The sequence below is a fragment of the Spermophilus citellus genome, assembly GCF_964194105.1.
Source record: "Spermophilus citellus genome assembly, chromosome: 18".
Classification (NCBI taxonomy): Eukaryota; Metazoa; Chordata; class Mammalia; order Rodentia; family Sciuridae; genus Spermophilus; species Spermophilus citellus.
In genome coordinates this window covers 4738450-4756720 of record NC_138200.1, presented here as the reverse complement: position 1 = coordinate 4756720, position 18271 = coordinate 4738450, and the positions used below count along the sequence as shown (strand labels likewise).

Sequence of the window (18271 nt, the reverse complement as noted above, 5' to 3'; positions counted from 1 at the left end):
TACAAATGGCAAGTCCCCAAGAACAGAGCTACACCAACCCTTTGAAGATAACATTTCACTTCCATGTGCCTCAGATACAGAGGAAATGCTTGCCAGCTGTGTTTTACTCTCATCCCTTCTTTTTATTCCCTGATTTATCCCTTTGGAATGGAAAAGTTTAGTATGTGCCATTATATAGTCAATGAATAGGACTTCCTTTTGATTTTCACAGGGGCTCATTGCCAAGAGCTGGTCTTGAGTCTGGGATGAGACTTTAGACTTGGATTTTTGATGGTGCTGAAACTGTTGATTACGGAAACTCTTGGAGGTGAGTTAAATGCACTTTTTATTGTGACATGGACATGAGCTCATGAGGGCCAGAGGTGGGATGCTTTTGACTGGATATGATCCAGTCAAGATCTCCTGTGTTAAAGCAGAGGTACTTTGGGGTGAAACGATGAGATTAAAACACCTCTGACCTAATCATTGAGTAGTAACTATTGGGACATAGTTGGAGGAAGGAGGTCACTGAGGCATGACTTTGGGCTTCATATTTTGTCCCTGGCACCTTTATCATTCTCTTCTTCTTGACTTCCATTAGGCAAGCTCTTTCCTCACCATACTCTTATGTCATGATCTTCTGCCTCATCTCTGACTCACAGCAAAGGAACTGGCCAGCCATGGACTGGACCTCTCACACAGTGAGACCCAAATATATATTTCCTCCTGGAAGTTGTTCCTGTCAGGTTTTGTGGTTACATATACAAAAAAAATGTAGATTAAGGATTATAAGTATATAGGTCTAAATCCACACACACTACTTTAGACTGTCAGAAATGCAGATATGTGTATGCAGGAATCCACACTAAAGTACACGTATACACTTGCATGCTTATGTTCATACGGTCCCTCACATACACAAAGTCACTAGCATGTTCAATCATTTATGCAGAAACTTTGCACATACACCTTCACCACTCATATTCATAATACTCCCAATGATATACACATTCACATTCTTATAACTTATGTAGTCATCAGGCATGTGTCTTGATGACCTGTCCATATACAGAAGAGTTACATAACTACAACTCTGGGTGATAGCAAAGAGAGCCCCTGCCATACTTTAATCCTTCTACCCATAAAAAAGTCCTATGGGAATAAAGTAACACATAACTCTGTCAACTTTCCCTCCCTGTGATGAAGTCCCTGAGATAATCAACTCAGAAAGGGAAAATGGTCATTTTGGCTCATAGCTCTGGAAGGTCCATTCCATGTCCCATTGGTGCCATTACTTTGGCACTGGCAAGGCAGCACATGATGGTGAGAGTTTATGGCAAAGCAAAACCATTCACCTCAGCAGGCAGGAAGCAGATAGAAAGAGGAAGTGCCAGAATCCCACAGTCTTCCTCATGGGCAGAAGCCAGGGACTGAAGACCTCCCACTGGGTCCCCCATCTTAAAGAGTCCATCCCCCAGACTCAGGCCTTTAATACACTAATCTGTGGGGACATTCAATATCCAAATTCAGAGACAGCCTTAAAAACTGGTATGAGTGTGAGCACTTAACACCAAGAAATCTGGTGAGAAGGCTGCAGTGATTGCAGGAGAGATACTGCTTTGGTGGAGGACAGTGGAATCCAGAAGGGTAAAGGGAAAGAGTGTTGATGGGTAAGAGGGTGAGTCTGACAGTCTGTGGCATGGCAGCATAGAGAGCAGGAGAGGATCTGAAAGGAAAAGAGATGGTGTTACATGAAGCTGAGGGTTCAGTGTGCATTATAAGGATTGAGGATATGGGGCAAAGTGCAGGGAGGGGACTTAAGGGCATGGAGCACTGCAGATGATAAGGAGGGGAGGGCAGGACTTTGTGAGAGTGAAGGAGGAGGTGGGGATGGGGAGATGTTGGGCAAAAGGGTGAAAGTTGGTGGTTTGTAGAAGTCACAGCAGAAGTTCCATGAGGGGTTTAGGGAACGAGGTGTTGTAGGGGTGAGTAGCATGTTTGGGGCAGGAAGATTGTGGAAGAAGGCAGTGATCCAAGGAGGTTAAAACTGTGGGAGGGGGAGATTGAGACAGAGGGAGAGAAGAGACCTGGGCAAGGGGACAACAGGGCAGAGGATAGAGAAGACTCTAGGGGGACAGTGGGCAGGAGTCACCAAGGAAACCAAGAAGGGACTAGGATCACAGAGGTGGTGAGTAACAGGTGTTCCACTACTCACCTGTGTGCCTGTCCTGGGAAAATAAAACAACAACAAAGACATAAGAATCAAGGTAAATATATCAAGCTGTATAGTTTAAAATTAAGAGATTTTTCTTATGAAATATGTACATGGATTTTATAAAACTGATTGGAAGCATTTGGCGGAAATGAGGAGAAATCAACCTGTGTATACCTGCAAGCTAGAGACCCAACTCTTCCCACACTTACACCCAACAAAAAGCCCTGCTGGGTCTCCAACATGAGGCAGAACTTTCATGGCAAGACTATCCACGAGGCCCCAAACTGAAGCCCCACCTGGGCATCAAGGGAGGGATGATTCATTGCTGGAGACCCCCACAGTGGAATCCTGTCACTAACTGTGAAAATGAAGAGAAGGTAACAGGCATATGGAACTTTAAAAGTCAAACACTAAAGAAGTCATGCTGTGTGGATCCATTTATACAGAATACAAAGGGAAGACAGTGACCATGTAGTTAGCTGTCACATTGCGGTCACCCAGGGACAGTGACTGGAGAGGAATGAGGAGGCACCAGTGAGGGGGACCTTGCTTCTTTTGGACATTGGAGCTGCCAGCAGAGCTGTGGTCACTTAGTGAAACTCACTGAGCAGACCAATCATGACCCGTGCATATAATTATTTTAAAGACACAGGAGCAATTAAAAGTACATTGAAAGAAGGTAAACAGGTTAATATACAACAGTCTTAAATTGTTAAGGAAGAGGCCAAACATTCTAAATATCTTTACTGGGTGACTATCCACATGTGGACTCTCATTTATAGGCTGATCTAAGATATACTCAATACACATCATGAAAGAAAAAGGGAGAAGTATGGAATTATGAGAATAAATTGCAGAAAAGGAATCAATACAGATATTTAAACACAGAACAAGTGTCATGAAGAGCATAAGGTTTCTTAATAAATCCTTCCCAGGTGTGTCCATGATTGTATCACCTTGAAGACTAACTGTGATTTTAGTCAAATTTAGTTGAGTAAACATATCTGATAATTTTTTTCCAAGAGAAAAGACGGAGATAAGAAGGCACCCAGGCACAGCAGTAGCACATCTGACTCCAGAAATAGCTAAGATCAAAGAATTGAATTAGGTTAGAAAATATATATATAATATATATATCTGCATGGCATTTTAACCAGTTAACCAACTAGAATGGCAAGACAACATCCAATAAATAAACATTGTATTAAAGCACATTGTCATTATAAAATGAGCATTATTTTACAATCTTGAATTTGTACAACTTACATAAAATTTTCTAATATCATTTTATGCATAATAAACATCATCTGAATGTGGTCAGACATACTCAGGTAGATGCAGAGACACACATTATAACACACTATGCAAACGTGTGTGCATGTGTTGCACTTTTACAGTGTGACTGCCTTATCACTAAGAGTCTGTGGAGATGAGATTGTACAAAACTAAATGATGTATATTTTTCTCACATGATTGGCATTCTTCCTATTCTGCACCCAGGCAGAGTGGATCCTGGATGCAGTAGAGTCTCTGCTCATGAGCAGAAAGGGGCTGACGACTGGGAAACACCCAGAGATGATTGCAGCTGCACTCACCACAAACCAGTTGGGATTATAAATAATAGCTAACCAAACTTGGAATATACAGGAAAGTGTGTAAAAAGAGACAAAGGTGCTCACCAGGAGGAGGATGGTTTTAATGGCTCTGTACTCAGGGGAGGATCTGAGGGAGCTGGTCTTGTGAAGATGCTGCATTCTCTGCTTGTGCCTGTGCAGGATGAGCACCATGGAGCTGCTGGCCCAGAGCATGAGCCCCACACACAGGGCATCTGGGAAGGTTAGCAATGCTGCAAACAGTGAGTCTGTGGTTGTGTCATGACGAACACCAGAACAGTATCCAAAATCTTTTAGGATTGTGATGTTTTTGTGGCTTCTTCTCCCAGTCATATATATAAGAAAAACAACATTCACGAAGAGGTACAGGATCCAGCTCAGGTATATGGAGGAGCCAATATACTTATGAATATTTACTTTAAGGTCTGAACAGCATGAGTCTCCTGGGCTGATCTTAATGGCCTGGAAGACACTCAGGATGCAGGTGCTGCCAATGGACACACCCCTGCCCACCCTGTGAAGATAGAAAAGCAGCTTGCATCCAACATCACTGAGGAAAATTTTCACTCCAAAAGCTGCTACTGTCTGGGGAACTCCTTTACACAGGAGAGTTAACAAGTTGGCCACAATCAAGTGCTGAAGAATCCAGTCTGTGTGTCTTACCCTGCACCCAGTGAAGTAAAGGACCAGGTAATGGAGGAGAAGAGAGGAATTTCCCAAAACACCAACCACAGTCTGTGACAAGAAGATGATGTCTACAGCCACATCACTGGCTGCCATCCTGCCATGTCCCTGCTGTCCCATCCAGAGGGTCCTGCAGGGGAACAGGAGGCCTGGGCTGTACATTTCCTGTCAACCAAAACCCAGAATTACACACTCCTCCAGAGTTCCCACTGTGAAAACTTTTGGCCCAAGCATCACCGTCAGCTCTCTCTCTGCACAGGACTAGAGGATTCCTGTGAGCTGCTCCTACTCCACACAACAGGCAGAGACAGACTGTAGGTCCAGCACTAGAAATCACAGACATTTAGGGTGGAATTCCCTATGAGAGAAACTGAGCAGCTGAGTGAATTGAAAACAACATCCTTGTACATCATGAAAAATCACATTTCCTTTTCACTTGGATTAAACCATAACAGTCACTGTCAATGAGGATCACATTAAGTTAAATTAGGATCCGTCATGGTTTGGCATTGAGGCTGGGAACCCACTCATCTTTACTACCTGGATCCCATTCTTCGTCAGTTCTTCTTCTCCTTTTGTGGTTCTGGCTTCTACGGGTTCCATCCAGCCCCCCGTTTTTCTGATGTGATCACTTACCCAGACTCCTGAGCTGGGTCTTCCCTCCCAGATGCTGCTCTCACACTGATTGTGCATTACTCCTCAGGTTCTTTCTCTTTACCAGGATGGTGATCCTAGTGCACAGAGCTCTGTGACATGGACATGTGCTGCACGGAGGTGGCCACATCCTGAGATATGGGTCTGTGACTCTGTGACCTCACCTCCCCTGAGACCTGCAATTACCACTGTGCCTGTAGCAGCAATGGGCATGCAGGCTGGGGAGCTGAGGACACTGCTGGAAACTCTCTCCCCAGGTGACACGTAGCAAAACAATTATAGGTTTCTTCATAACATGTCTTAAGGGGACCCTGGAGTGTTTGGTCCCTGAAGGCAGCGTGTCTCACTTGGAGGGAACAGGAAATACTGAGGCCTGTCATGTGAAGGACTGGCAGTGAGCTGTGCATGTCCCATTGCATTCCTTGCTTCCCTGAGAAGTTTCTACCACAAGTCTAGTTGGTTCCTGTTCCTAATTTCAACAAATGGCAGCATCATTGAAGGTATCATCAGAGAAATGGAGAGAGAGAAACCTATAGGAAGGATATTAACACAGGTACCAGGAAAAGGAAGAATGTGGTGCTAGGTGTTCACCTTGGAAGTCACTGGATTCATCTGCACAAATGAGAGTCAGTTAATTGGACTCACTCGCTCAATCCAATTGAAACTGATATCCTCTAGTGTGGATACATGTATTCTCCCAATACGGACCCCCAATCCTGACAGGAGGAGAAACAGACCAACATCCACAGAAGGACTGGAGCAGGTTATTAATGGGCTCCTCCCTAATTACAGCCGCAGAACCAGAGGGTCTGTCAGGCCACATCTAGCATTTCTGCAAATATCCAATACACTTGGGGTTTGTCCACCAGGGATTTTGTCTTGGAAGCTTGGTGTCCAGTGTGGCCATGTTAGGAGGTGGTGAGGCCTGGTGGAGACAGGTCACTGGGTCTTTGCCAATTGAAATGACCAACGTGGATCTCATGGGATCTGGCTAGTTCTCAAGAGGGTTGTTATGAAAGAGAGGACTGGCCCCAGCTTGTCTCTGGCTTTCAAACTCACCATGTCATCTGTCCCTCTCACAGAGAGTCCCATACCATCTGCTATCCTGAGGGCCACAGAGAAACTGATGGTGGTGTCATGCTCAAAACCGCTGAAAGTGGGTTTGAGTTAGGGCTCAGAAGCAGAGCGCTTGCCTAGCATGCATGAGGCACTGGGTTCTATACTTAGCACCACATTTAAAAATAATAATAATAAAATAAACATTGTGTCCACCTATAAATAAAAAAATATTCTTTTAAAAAACCCTGAAAGTGAAATAAATAACCATCTGTGCTGTATACTGTATCCAACCTCTGGGGTTTTGTCATAGAAGAACAACTGCTAATACTCAAGTTTTTCAGCTTTACCCATGTGAGTTGAAGTGAAATTTCCCTCTGGGTTGAGAAGCCCATTTCCATATTCCCTCCCTGATGGTCTACTGAATTCATGATCTTAAGGTCATCTCTCCATTCAATATGGAATGATTCTTATTCTGGATTTCTGAAGCCTAAAGTTTTGGGGCACAGGGATCAAAACCATCCATTCATTCTGACATCCACACACAGCCCCTGAAGTTCTCACGTGTCCAGCAAGCTCAGTCTGGGGCTGAGGCAGTGAGATATCACAGGGAGCACATTTTGCATAAGCCACCCTCATTTCTGACACCAACTGCAAGTTCAAGGATTCCCAAATTACACTCAAGTTCAGCAGTTCCCCAGTAGGGCTCAGGGACAGTTGAAGGGTATTGTGCTCCCACGTATGACTTATTACAGGAGAAGGTCACAGGGTGAAATCAGCTGAGGGAAGGAGCAGGCAGGCAGCATCCAGAAAAGGGCCCAAGATGAAGCCTCTCATTGACTTCCCTGGAGAGTCCCAGACTGGTTTATCTCCTGGTGTTGACACAAGACAAGGCTTGTCAATGATTTGCAAGGAGGAACAGGTCACTCAGGCCTGGTCCCTGGGGATTCCAGGGCCTGGTCAGGTATTCTGCCTGGATGGCCATCAGGTCCCACCTTCCTAACAGTTCAGGCTGGAGGGTCTGGAGAGGGAAGCCAGTGTTGTGTCTGTGTCCTTCGGGTGTTTGGAGTCCAAATGAAGTGCCCCAATGTCACTGCCATGGAACAAAATGTCAGAACATTCAAGCCTCCACTTTTAAGAGAAGGTCTTGGAGATCACCTGAAATGGGGGTGACAAAGGAGGCCTCAGGGGCAGACCTCTACAGGGTCTTTGGAGCTAAAACTATTATTACACAGAGATACAGATTTCGTTTCCCCTGATTGCCCTGGTAACTCTTTCCATCACCCATTTAATATCCTCCAAGAATTCCACATGAGACAGAGGTTTTCTGTGAATCTGAATCCTCTGGGGAATATTTGAGAGACCTAGAAATTCTTTTTTTTTTCTCTTGGCTTATAGGAAAGTCCAATTTTATATGAAAATTTGATTTGAGTACAGAAGAGATACAGATATAGGAAAACTTTTAGATGTTGGGATAAATTCCTGGAAAAGCTGTAGCATTTCAAAGCTGTCAAAGTGATGTGGCAAAAAGAACATCATCAAGGAGTGAATCTCGATCCAGAAAGTAGCTGGGATCCAGGTGGAATAAATAGATTTCCCCCAAAGCATACCTTATACATAATTAGAGAATGGAGAGGAATAAAGGGAGGCCCAGGGAAGAGCAGATAGGTGGGACTGCCTGCAGGCTCTAGAGGGTGGTGGGTAGTGGTCAGGGGTACACATGCTGTTCATGGAGGAGCTGAGGTACCTGAAGGTTAAGCACCATGGGACTGAGGGTGTTGTGCAGCCAACACAGGGAATGGGCTAAGTGTTGGATCTTGGAGTAGATACAGGGCACGGGAATGCCAGACACAGGATATGGAATTTGTGGGGGCAGGTGGAGGTGAGCTGGGTGGTTCATTTAAGGTGCACAACAGGAAACTTGTGAAGTACACTGTGCAGAGATCACTACAGTCGTGTTAGTTAATATACCACCACCACCATGGCCACCAAGTGTGTGGTGAGGACACTCGGGATCTTAGCAAATTTCAAGAACACAACACAGTTCTACTAGTGCAGGGTCCATGCTGTGTAACGGATCCCCAGAGCTCATTTATGTCATAATGGAATTTTGGCCAACCCCCATGTCCCTTACTACCCACCTCTTTTCAACCCTCAATCCACTCTGTTTCTGTGGAGTTCTCTACAAGAGTGAGGTCATAAGACACTTGTATTTAAATAAAGTCACCTCTTGCACCACCCCCAGGTTCATTTATGTCCTGTCAGTGCAGTATTTCCCTATTTAGGAGGCTCAATGATATTCGCAACATTTTCTGTACCCCCACATCCCCTGGTGGACATGTAGGTTACTTCTATGTTTGGGCTATTATGAGTAGTTCTGCAAGGAACAGGTACTTGCAGTTGTCCCTTTGAGATAGAAATTCGTTCCCTTCAGTCACACTCCCAGACGTGAGATTGCTGCACCACATACATGTTTCATCCTCAATTTTCAGAGAGATCTTTGTGTTCCATGGTGGCTACATAGTCTCCTACAGGGGACGAGGTGCTCTGTTCTCCATGTGTTTCCCAGTTCTTGATTTCTCGCCTTTTGGAATCATTCATTCTAACACTTGTGTGGTAACATCTCTGCATGGCTTTATATATTTCCCTGGTGATTGGAGATCCTGAGCATCTTATTATGGATGTCCTTTTTGCATATCTTCTTTAGAATAGATATCTACCAAGGTGTGCTGTCCAATATCGGAAACAAGTAAGTTCTCCGGTGTGTGTCATGGTAGACAATGTGACACCTTAAGGTGCATGGCAAAGTGGTTACTGGGTTGAATAAATTATCTCTCTCAAAGATTCCCATATGTCCCACTTTGACAAAAACAGTTCTAATCTATTTATTGGCAAAATAATAACTAAAATATACTACCATCATGCCAGGTGTAGGGGTGTCCAGCTGTAATCCCAGCAACATGGGACGCTGAGGCAGGGGGATTGCAAGTTGGAAGCCAGCCTCTGCAACTCAGCATGGCCCTAAACAACTTAGTAAGAACCTGTCACAACAGTTTTTTAAAAAGGACTGTGGATGTGGCTTAGTGGTTGAGTCCCACAGTTTAATCACCCAGTAACCCCACTCCTCAGAAAAAGAGAAAAAACTAAACTATACTATATCAATGATAACTTCTTGGACCTTAGATCTTCTGAACTAGTCATCTTATATATGTGCCCTTTGGCATGTTTTACATACAGGTCTGGACAGGTGAACTTTCATACAAATCACATGTTCTGGGAGCCCAATTTTATCTCTAGAATTTGCTTGTTGTAAGTCCAGTCTTCCCCAATGGGCAAGGCCACCCGTCATCACCAAAACTGCAAATAACAAGAATTTAGAGCAAACAAAATGAATCCTCTGATTCACAGCTGGCAAAGAGACTCACACAGAACCTGAATTGAAGGCTACGCTGTTAGAAGAGAGCTTATCAGAAAAACCTTCAGGTGGCGAAGCACAGAGCAGAGGGTGGATTCTTTGTCTCACAAATTCAAGGAATGAGATCCACACACACGGAGGTGGGAGCAAAGCAACAGGGTTTAATAGAGAAACAGAAAGCAAGCAGAGCTCCCAAAGGGGAAGGATCCTAAGGAGGGGCCCAGGAGACTGGCTGCTGGCCTGAAGCTCATACAGACCCACTTAAGGCAGCCAGCCTCCAACTCCATCCTGGGTAAGGCACCCAGTGTCCACAGCTCCTCATGGTCCAATATGGTTACTGGGCCTTTTTTGTGGGGGTGGGTACCAGGCAGTGGATGTCTCGTTATCAGGTAGTTCTGTTTTTCCTCTGTTTCCACAGGAGTTGGCCTGGCCTTGCTGGGGCCTGGCTCGTGTCTGTACTTTCTCAGCCCCACTGCACGCAGTCCTGGCCGCCAAAGAGCTCAATGAAAATGTGAGTCTTCAGCACCATCACACATACACCAATTGTGAGTGGACTTCCACAGTAAATAATTAAGAAAACATAAACAGTTTTAGAAAAGTCAAATTCAGTGTTCTAAGAATAAGAAAATATTGCATACAAAACACTAACAATGCACAAAATAACAAATAAGATTGTATTAAAACTATGGAGCATTAAAAAAGACACACTTACATACAAGGAGAGACACTCAGATAAAAAGAGTCAGACAAAGACACATAATAAGAGATAAAGGGAAACAGAGATGCAAAAAATGATAGAAAACTAGATGTATGCAAATAATAATACCTGGATCCCGAGATCAAATCTTCTACTACAAAAGTTGGTTGGTTTATTCTCTCTCTCTCTCTCTCTCTCTCTCTCTCTCTCTCTCTCTCTCTGTGTGTGTGTGTGTGTGTGTGTGTGTGTTGTTGTTGTATTCTCTCTGTATAAGAGATGGGGTGGACCTGAGGTGTCAACTTAAGGTCTCTCAGCCCCACCTGGGACAGCGTCTTGCTCTGTGCTTGAACAATGAAGGTCTAAATTCTATGTTATATTCAAGGGCTCTAGAATGACTGAGATACAAATGGAGAATGAGGAAAATAGGATCAGGTGATGAAAAACAAAAAGACAGTTGCCCTTTGAATTGCAGGTGAGAAAAAAAAGTATATTGTAATGCCTGGGGAGGATGTGACCTGGCTGCCTGCCTCTGTGTCAGCAGGTGAGAGAATAACTTGTCAACCAGCAATGACAGCACAGGTCCCTAGTGGACACACAGGGTTCCCATAGCCCAGCCTGTCCTCTACAAGGTGAGGGTAGGCTGTGTCAGGAGCCCATATGCATGGCTGATGACTCAGGATGGGTGGGATGTGTGGATGCGGCTGTGCCAAGATCCAAAAAAACTGAAATTAATTTTCGTGTCCACTCAAGCTGTGTCCTGGAGTGTCAAGCCCTCAGTGTCCTCCAGGCAGTTCCTGGAGGATCATCACATCCCACATCTGTGGCAGTGAAGCCGTGTCTGTGTGGAGACAAAGTCCTGGGGCTCCTACCCACAGTCTTCCCCGGATCCTCTCCCACTGAGGACATTAGACCCCAGGTCTAACCTTGAATGTGTGGTGCCCAGACATTGATAGGACTGAGGGAGTCAGGAGAGGGGGAAGGAGGAGCCTGGACAGGAGTCAGCTCAGAAGGGAAGGGGTGCCATCCTGGGTGAGGCAGTGACAGGTGAGGACAGAGCGTCAAATCAACATTCTCAGAACATATTGAAATGTTTTGTTTACTTTATAAAACACTAAATCACTATGAATGTATGTAACAAGGAGAATCAGAATGGATTCCTGGTGTAAACTTTAGAGGTATAAGTTGATGTCTGATTAAAAGAGAGAGAACACCTTAGAGTCAGGTGTCATGGCAGAAAAAAAAATTAAAGAAAAGAAGACCACTCAATGTTCTCTTGTTATGCAGAGGAACACCTGGCACCCCTCTGAGTTCTGGCTCCTTGGTGGCCATCCTCCCCACCAACAGGTCCAGGGAGTGGCTTCTCCCACATGCTGCAGGCCACAGGCTGTCACCAGCTCCAGGGCTGTTGCAGTAATTGAGAAGGTCCTTCCAGCAGCATCCAGACACTTGATTCCATGGGACAAGGAAGGTGAAGAGGGCCTGTACACACACAGGAAGAGGAGAACCAGCAGGATGTCCATCTTTTCAGAAAACAGGCTGAAGAAGATGCCACTTGGATAGCGCTGTTCTATCCCCTGCAGCATCTGGGAAAGGGGTAGGTGGCCTACAACCAGCATCCAGAGCTTGACAGACAATGTGAGCTGGCAGATGTCTCTGGACCTGATGACCACGGTGCTCACACAGCCTCAGAGCCACGTGGACACTGTACCACTCACAGCTGGCATGGAACCAGAGTTCCTTGGAGAGGGAGTCCAAGCCATCAGGAAGTGGAGAGAGGCTGGAGTGAAGGTGGAGGGCTGCTCTTCAGGGAGTGCAGAGGCACAGGGATACAGAAGAAGCCATTCCTGAATTCTTGATGCTCATTTGATACCAGGATTAATACAAAGTTCAGAGGTGCCAGGGACTAGAAGGGAGTTCTCCTTCAAAGAATAGCCTGACAGTTACAAGAAACAGCCCCCTGGGAGACATCCCACCTGGGAGACATCCTGCAGCCATCTACCTCCCTGAGACATCCTGCCTTATGAAGACATCCAGCAACTGCCGATAAGAGAGCTCCCCCATCCCCAGCACATAAATACCCCTGTGTGAACAATAAAAGTTTGCAACTTGATCAGAACTCCTATCTTGCTGTCACCTTTCGTGTCTCTTGTCCCTTCATTCCTCCCCATCTAGGTTCGCTGCCCACGTTGATGTGTCCTGCCGGTAAGGACGAAGAGTAATCTAGAACGTTGCCAACAGCCTTGAACCAAGGACCTCTCAATTCTGGCAGATGTTACCTGAGAGCCAGGGCTGCAGGGGAAGCAGATGGGCACGTAGCTGTGCTGGGCGGACCTGGTGATGCAGGTTCACAGAAGAGGGGGACCTTCCTATGGCCTGGTGCCATCTGCAGCACAGGCTCCCGCCTCCTTGACGCAGAGCTGGGTGTCCAGGGAGGACCATGCTGCACCTCACATGTGTGTCCTCAGTGTCTAGCTTTATTCTACTGGTAAATTAGCTCACCTATTTACACAAACACTTGCAAGTTCATACATGTATATGCTTTCCTGGGCTCAGAAGTGGAAAAAGTTCTTCAGGTCAGTGAAAACAAAACTTAAAATTGCTTTATATGTACAAATTTTTGAGACCATAACTTCTCAGCCTTATTCACAGAAAACATTGGTTGGTTTAAGAAATTTCTAGGACTGGGACTATAGCTCAGTTGGTAGAGTGCTTGCCTTGCATGCACAAAGCCCTGGGTTCAAGCCTCAGCACCACAAAAAAAAAAAAAAGAAATTTCTAAAGTGAAGATCAAATATCAAATATGTTGGAGTCATCGAGTTGCATACAAAAATAGAAAGGTGGTTTTGAGAAATTACACAGAAGACTGCTATTTTAAATATTAAAAATCTTCAGAAACACTTTTGATAATAATTTGTTTCCTTGGTTCATTACAACTTAAAAAGACTTGCAATGGCTGCATTCCATATTTGCCTCCCTGGGTGAAAAAGACAAAGGCATTCATCTCTGCTTTGGAAGTATAAAAATGGGAAAGAAAACTAATTGGATCTTGAGCAATCGAGTATCTGTTACTTCGGGAGAAATGTGCTGATGGTCTGGAGCCCTTTGGGAGCCATGTCTCTCAATGAAAAGGAGCCCTGAGGCAGCGGCTCCAGTAGAAACACAGTCTCACTACTTAACCACTCAGCCCTCTGACGCTGGCCCCTTACCACCTGGGATTTGGTGGTTGCCTTTCTAACTGTGTCTTAGCAATGTTGAGCAAATGATATTCCAGCTTGTATGATTGTGTCGAAGGATACCCCAACAACAGTATGTGTAACTGTAACCCACTAAAGAAAAATGCTACAAAGCTGTAGAAGTCAAACAACAAGAAATTGGCATAAAAATAAAAGAGTATCTGTTAATTGCTCTTTACTGTTTTTTGACAATTCTGCTAAAATTACTCCATAACACCAAGAATGGTCATGATGAAAATGGAGTTTTTGAGATGAATCTTGACTCACCTCAATGGGGTTTGTGCAGCTGCAGGCCTCACCAATTCCTTATGTTTTTTTTCTTACAAATTTGAAAAATAAAACCCATAGACCATAATGAAGAGGAAAAGTGAGCAGAATGAGATTTAAGTGAGAAGAGACAGAATGCCTACACTGTGGGAGGGGATCTCATGGTATTACAGGGTGGGGGTCGTCCAGGAAACTGAGGCAGCATAAAGACCTCCTCTGTTGAAGGCCACAACCAAGGAAAGATGGCGCCTGGCAGTTTGCTAGGAGGAATGGTTTGTGAGGCAACGCCACCGAGCCATTAAGATGGTGAGGATTCCTTATTGGCTGACTGCTGTATCTAGATGATTCTAATTGAGTCAAGCTGTGTGTAATCAGTTAGGTATATATACCTCTGCTGTTTTGAAATAAAGCGGCTCTTGCTACCTTGAGTGCCCACTCAGTTCCCGCTGAGTTCCCCCGCAATAAAGCAGTTCCCTCTTCAACCTTCAAGTTGCTTGTCACCTCCCGGTTATTTTGCCCCATTCTTCTGCTTAAGTCAGAACCATTTCTGACATGTCAGTCCTCTCAGAGAGGAAGAAGAGAGCCTGCTTCTCCTGCTCTCCACTTTCATTGGGGATTCCAGAGAAGTCTCCAGAGAGTTATACCAGCTCCATCCTTGACATTTGACTGACAGCAGGATGACATCGACTTTTAAGTCCCCTTTGTCATGACAACTCTAGGTCACCTTGGCCCATGTTAACCAGTTCTAATTGGATCTCTAACTATGCATTCTTACAGATTTTATGGTTAGGAGAAATAAGCCTTATCTCCTGAATTTCAGGATCTGAGGTGTGAAAAGAGTCACAAAAGGCTCCCCCTTCATTGTAGTTTGGGTTCCTTTTATGCACATTATTTCAAGTCTAAATTTCTCCTACAGATAATAGGTAGTGTGCTGAGGAATGTAATGTATCCTTTTCACTTAAGCCAGGAAGGGCTTCTGGTGAATTTCTTCTTGGAAAATAAACCATAAGGGGGTCAGCAGAGTGAGCCCATTTATGGAATTATTCCCTTAACTTTGTGTTCCCATCACTCACATCTGTCGGCCCCTATCAACAATGTGTGACATTTTCTTCACAAATAAATGTGAGAAATATAATTTTATAACAGCATTACACATTCTAGTTGCATTAAAATAGGATTTCATGTTAATTGCATGGTATGATTAATAAAAGAATCTTCTTCCTTAAAAATAAAAACAGAAGCACCTAATGGGTTGAAACTCATATAAACACTCAGTAACATTATTGGCAATATACCCTAAAGCTGAGTATGTGTCAACTCTGACCTAAAAGGGCACCTCTACATGTACACCCCGCAGAAACTCCTGCAAGTGTCATCAAATCATGTTGCAGATCCCACATGTCAATGCAGATCATGATGCTCCAAACTGAAAGGCACTCATATGTTGTATTGATTTGTTTCTCCTGCATAACCAAATGCCTATGCAACACCTGGTAAAGAAAATAAATGCATTGATCTACAGTTCTGGAGATTAAAGAATGTGGTGTCTGCTCAGCTCTGATGAGTCCCTCACAGCAGATGGAATCACAATGGTGGGAGCACAGGCAGAAGAGACCACAGGGCAGGACAGGGAGCGAGACCGTGGAGACACCGGCACTTGCTGTAGGACCACCCATTAGTGTGTAAAATGATCTCCATACTCCAGGAGATCAGCATTTATCCCTCCAAGGGTGACTGCTCCATTACCCAAGCCCCTTCTCCTTGCCTTAGCTTTTCAAAGCCTCCACACCCAACACATCACACTGGGGCAAATCTTCCAACACATGGAACTTGGGGGGAAAAAAACAAATAAATCATAACCAAAGCAAAGCACATGTGCATCAGGAGAGGAACACTAGGGTTAAGTGATATTCCTGCACTTGAATTCTAACACCAACAGGGGAAAATATGTACTTTAAACTCTTAGAATTTTCAAAGTCAACATACAAGAGTCCATATTGCACTTGTTTGTCTATATAAACTATGAAAGAGGTGAATGTGATCTACCTGTCAGATGTCACCTGTGAGTCACTCTTGGTGATACTTATGGAAGAGGAAAGACAAGGCATATTAGAGAATGAGGATGCTGTTTTCCACACAGGAGCTCCACACTGGGGAGTGTGTTTAGCTTCTGTAAGGTAATTGAGGCATACCCATCTTGTACAGAAATTTTACCCATCTTTTACATGTATTTTAAAGATACATGTCAGTGACTTAAAAATCAGCTATAACCAAAATATATTAGTTTTCAATGTCATACATTCTCAAGTGGACAATAAATATATTACATAAATTTACATTCTTATCAACTTTGGAAAAGATGAAATGCAGCATTATAAAAATTACACAGAAGAAATAGAAAAATTAAAACATCTTAAAATAGACCACTACTAGACCATTGATACCCATTGTGCAAGGGAAAATACTCTTTGAAAATGCTTGCATCGACATTATCATCAAGAGACATAGCTCAAACATAAACATAAGAATAGATAAATGAAAAACACATTCCACATGTTTAAACAAGTTAATCAATCAAAAGAGTTGGAAAACATGAGTCAATTTTATGGTGAAGGATTTTGCCAACTTGTAGTTTTATATTTAAATCTAAAATTTATATTTGTTATATCTATTGATCCAGAAATATTGCTTGATGTCTGATAAACTTAATCCTAGTGATATGCATGAACATAAGCGTGCACACACAAACACATACACACAGAGTTATAATACACAAATAAATATTTATAAGTCACCATTCTTATGGTATATGACTTTGGATTACTGTTCTTACAATTTTGTGGGTAAGAATAAATAAACAACCTTTAGCAAATGAAACAAGATCATGTGATGAGAGAGAGGAGAAGCCAAGGCATTACGGATTTCAGAGATTACACTCCTGAGTTAATTAACACCTGACTTAAATGCAACTATCTCAAGGAAGCAAGATTGGTGAATGATATCTCAAGAAACCTGGTGCAGTCTGGCACATGTGGAGCATGATGTTGTGCTTTTAAAAATTCAAATACCAGATTATCACCTGTCATTCAAATGCATATATTTCAGAATTTTCACTTAGAGCCAATTTAGAATCACAGAAAAACTGAGCAGAAGGTGATGTGATTTCCTAACTGCCTCCTTCACTATCAAACTCCTAGACCTAATGTTATTGTGCAAAAGCTTACAATTTACATATTCCTCGTGATATCAGAGGTTTTCCTATTCCTTATCCATGCAAGGCAGAGCCTGGGTGCACTGGAGTTCCTATCCATGAGAAGGAAGGGGCTGACAGCTGGGAAACACCCAGAAACTATTGTGGCTGTGTTCACCAGGAACAAGTTGGGATTAGACATAATACCCACATAAATCTGAAAGATGCATGAAAGTGTGTAAAATGAGACAAAGGTGCTCACCAGGAGGAGGATGGTTTTGGTGGCTCTGGACTCAGGGGAGGACCTGGGGGAGCTGGTCTTTTGAAGGTACTGCATTCTCTGCTTGTGCCTGTACAGGATGAGCACCATGGAGCTGCTGGCCCAGAGCATGAGCCCCATGCACAGGGCATCAGGGAATGATACCAATGCTGCAAATAGTGATTGTATAGTTACGTTGTACTGAATGGTAGAACAGTATCCCAAATCTTTCAGGCTTGTGCTGTTTTTGTTGTTTCTGTTCCCAGTCGTGTACATAAGAACAACAATATTTAGAAGCAGGTACAGGAGCCAGCTCAGGTACACAGAGGAGTCAATATACTTGCAAATGGACATTTTAAGTTCTGCCCACCTGGAGTTCCTAGAACTAATCTTCACGGCCTGAAAGATGCTCAGGAGGCAGGTGCTGCCAATGGACACACCCCTGCCCACCCTGTGAAGATAGAAAAGCAGCTTGCATCCAACATCACTGAGGAAATATTTCAAACTAAAAGCTGCCACTGTCTGGGGAACTCCTTTACACAGGAGAGTTAACAAGTTGGCCACAACCAAGTGCTGAAGAATCCAGTCTGTGTGTCTTACCCTGCACCCAGTGAAGTAAAGGCCCAGGTAATGGAGGAGAAGACAGGAATTGCCCAGAGCTCCAACCACAGTGTATGACAGGCAGATGATTCCTAGAGCCACATCGCTGGCTGCCATCCTGCCAGGTCCCTGCTGTCCCATCCAGAGAGTCCTGCAGGGGAAGAGGAGGCCTGGGCTGCACATGTCCTGTCAACCAAAACCCAGCTTTGCCCACACTGAAGAGTTCCCACTGTGAACATATGCTTCATGTTTTTGTTTTTCTAGATTGGTCTAATAAGTTTTGTGTAAGTAGTTAAAAGCATGAAGCGTGGGTCAATCCCTGCTGTGCAGGTAGAATATGGTGACTTCTTCAGTCCTCACAATCATGAGGCAAGTGCTGAGATGACATTGAATAATTACAAGAATTCAG

At 44.0% G+C, this 18271-nt stretch overlaps 2 protein-coding genes across 2 annotated transcripts; both read right to left on the bottom strand.

The window, feature by feature from the left end:
* Window positions 1-3639: 3639 nt before the first annotated feature.
* Window positions 3640-4587, bottom strand: LOC308637329 (vomeronasal type-1 receptor 4-like; the record flags this gene model as incomplete). The annotated part of the gene is made up of 1 exon (XM_081273640.1): window positions 3640-4587. One exon carries the CDS (start codon window positions 4585-4587, stop codon window positions 3640-3642), a length of 948 nt encoding a protein of 315 aa, XP_081129766.1.
* Window positions 4588-17040: 12453 nt separating this feature from the next.
* On the bottom strand, window positions 17041-17979 carry LOC308638121 (vomeronasal type-1 receptor 4-like; the record flags this gene model as incomplete). The annotated part of the gene is made up of 1 exon (XM_081275201.1): window positions 17041-17979. One exon carries the CDS (start codon window positions 17977-17979, stop codon window positions 17041-17043), a length of 939 nt encoding a protein of 312 aa, XP_081131327.1.
* Between the last annotated feature and the right edge of the window lie 292 nt (window positions 17980-18271).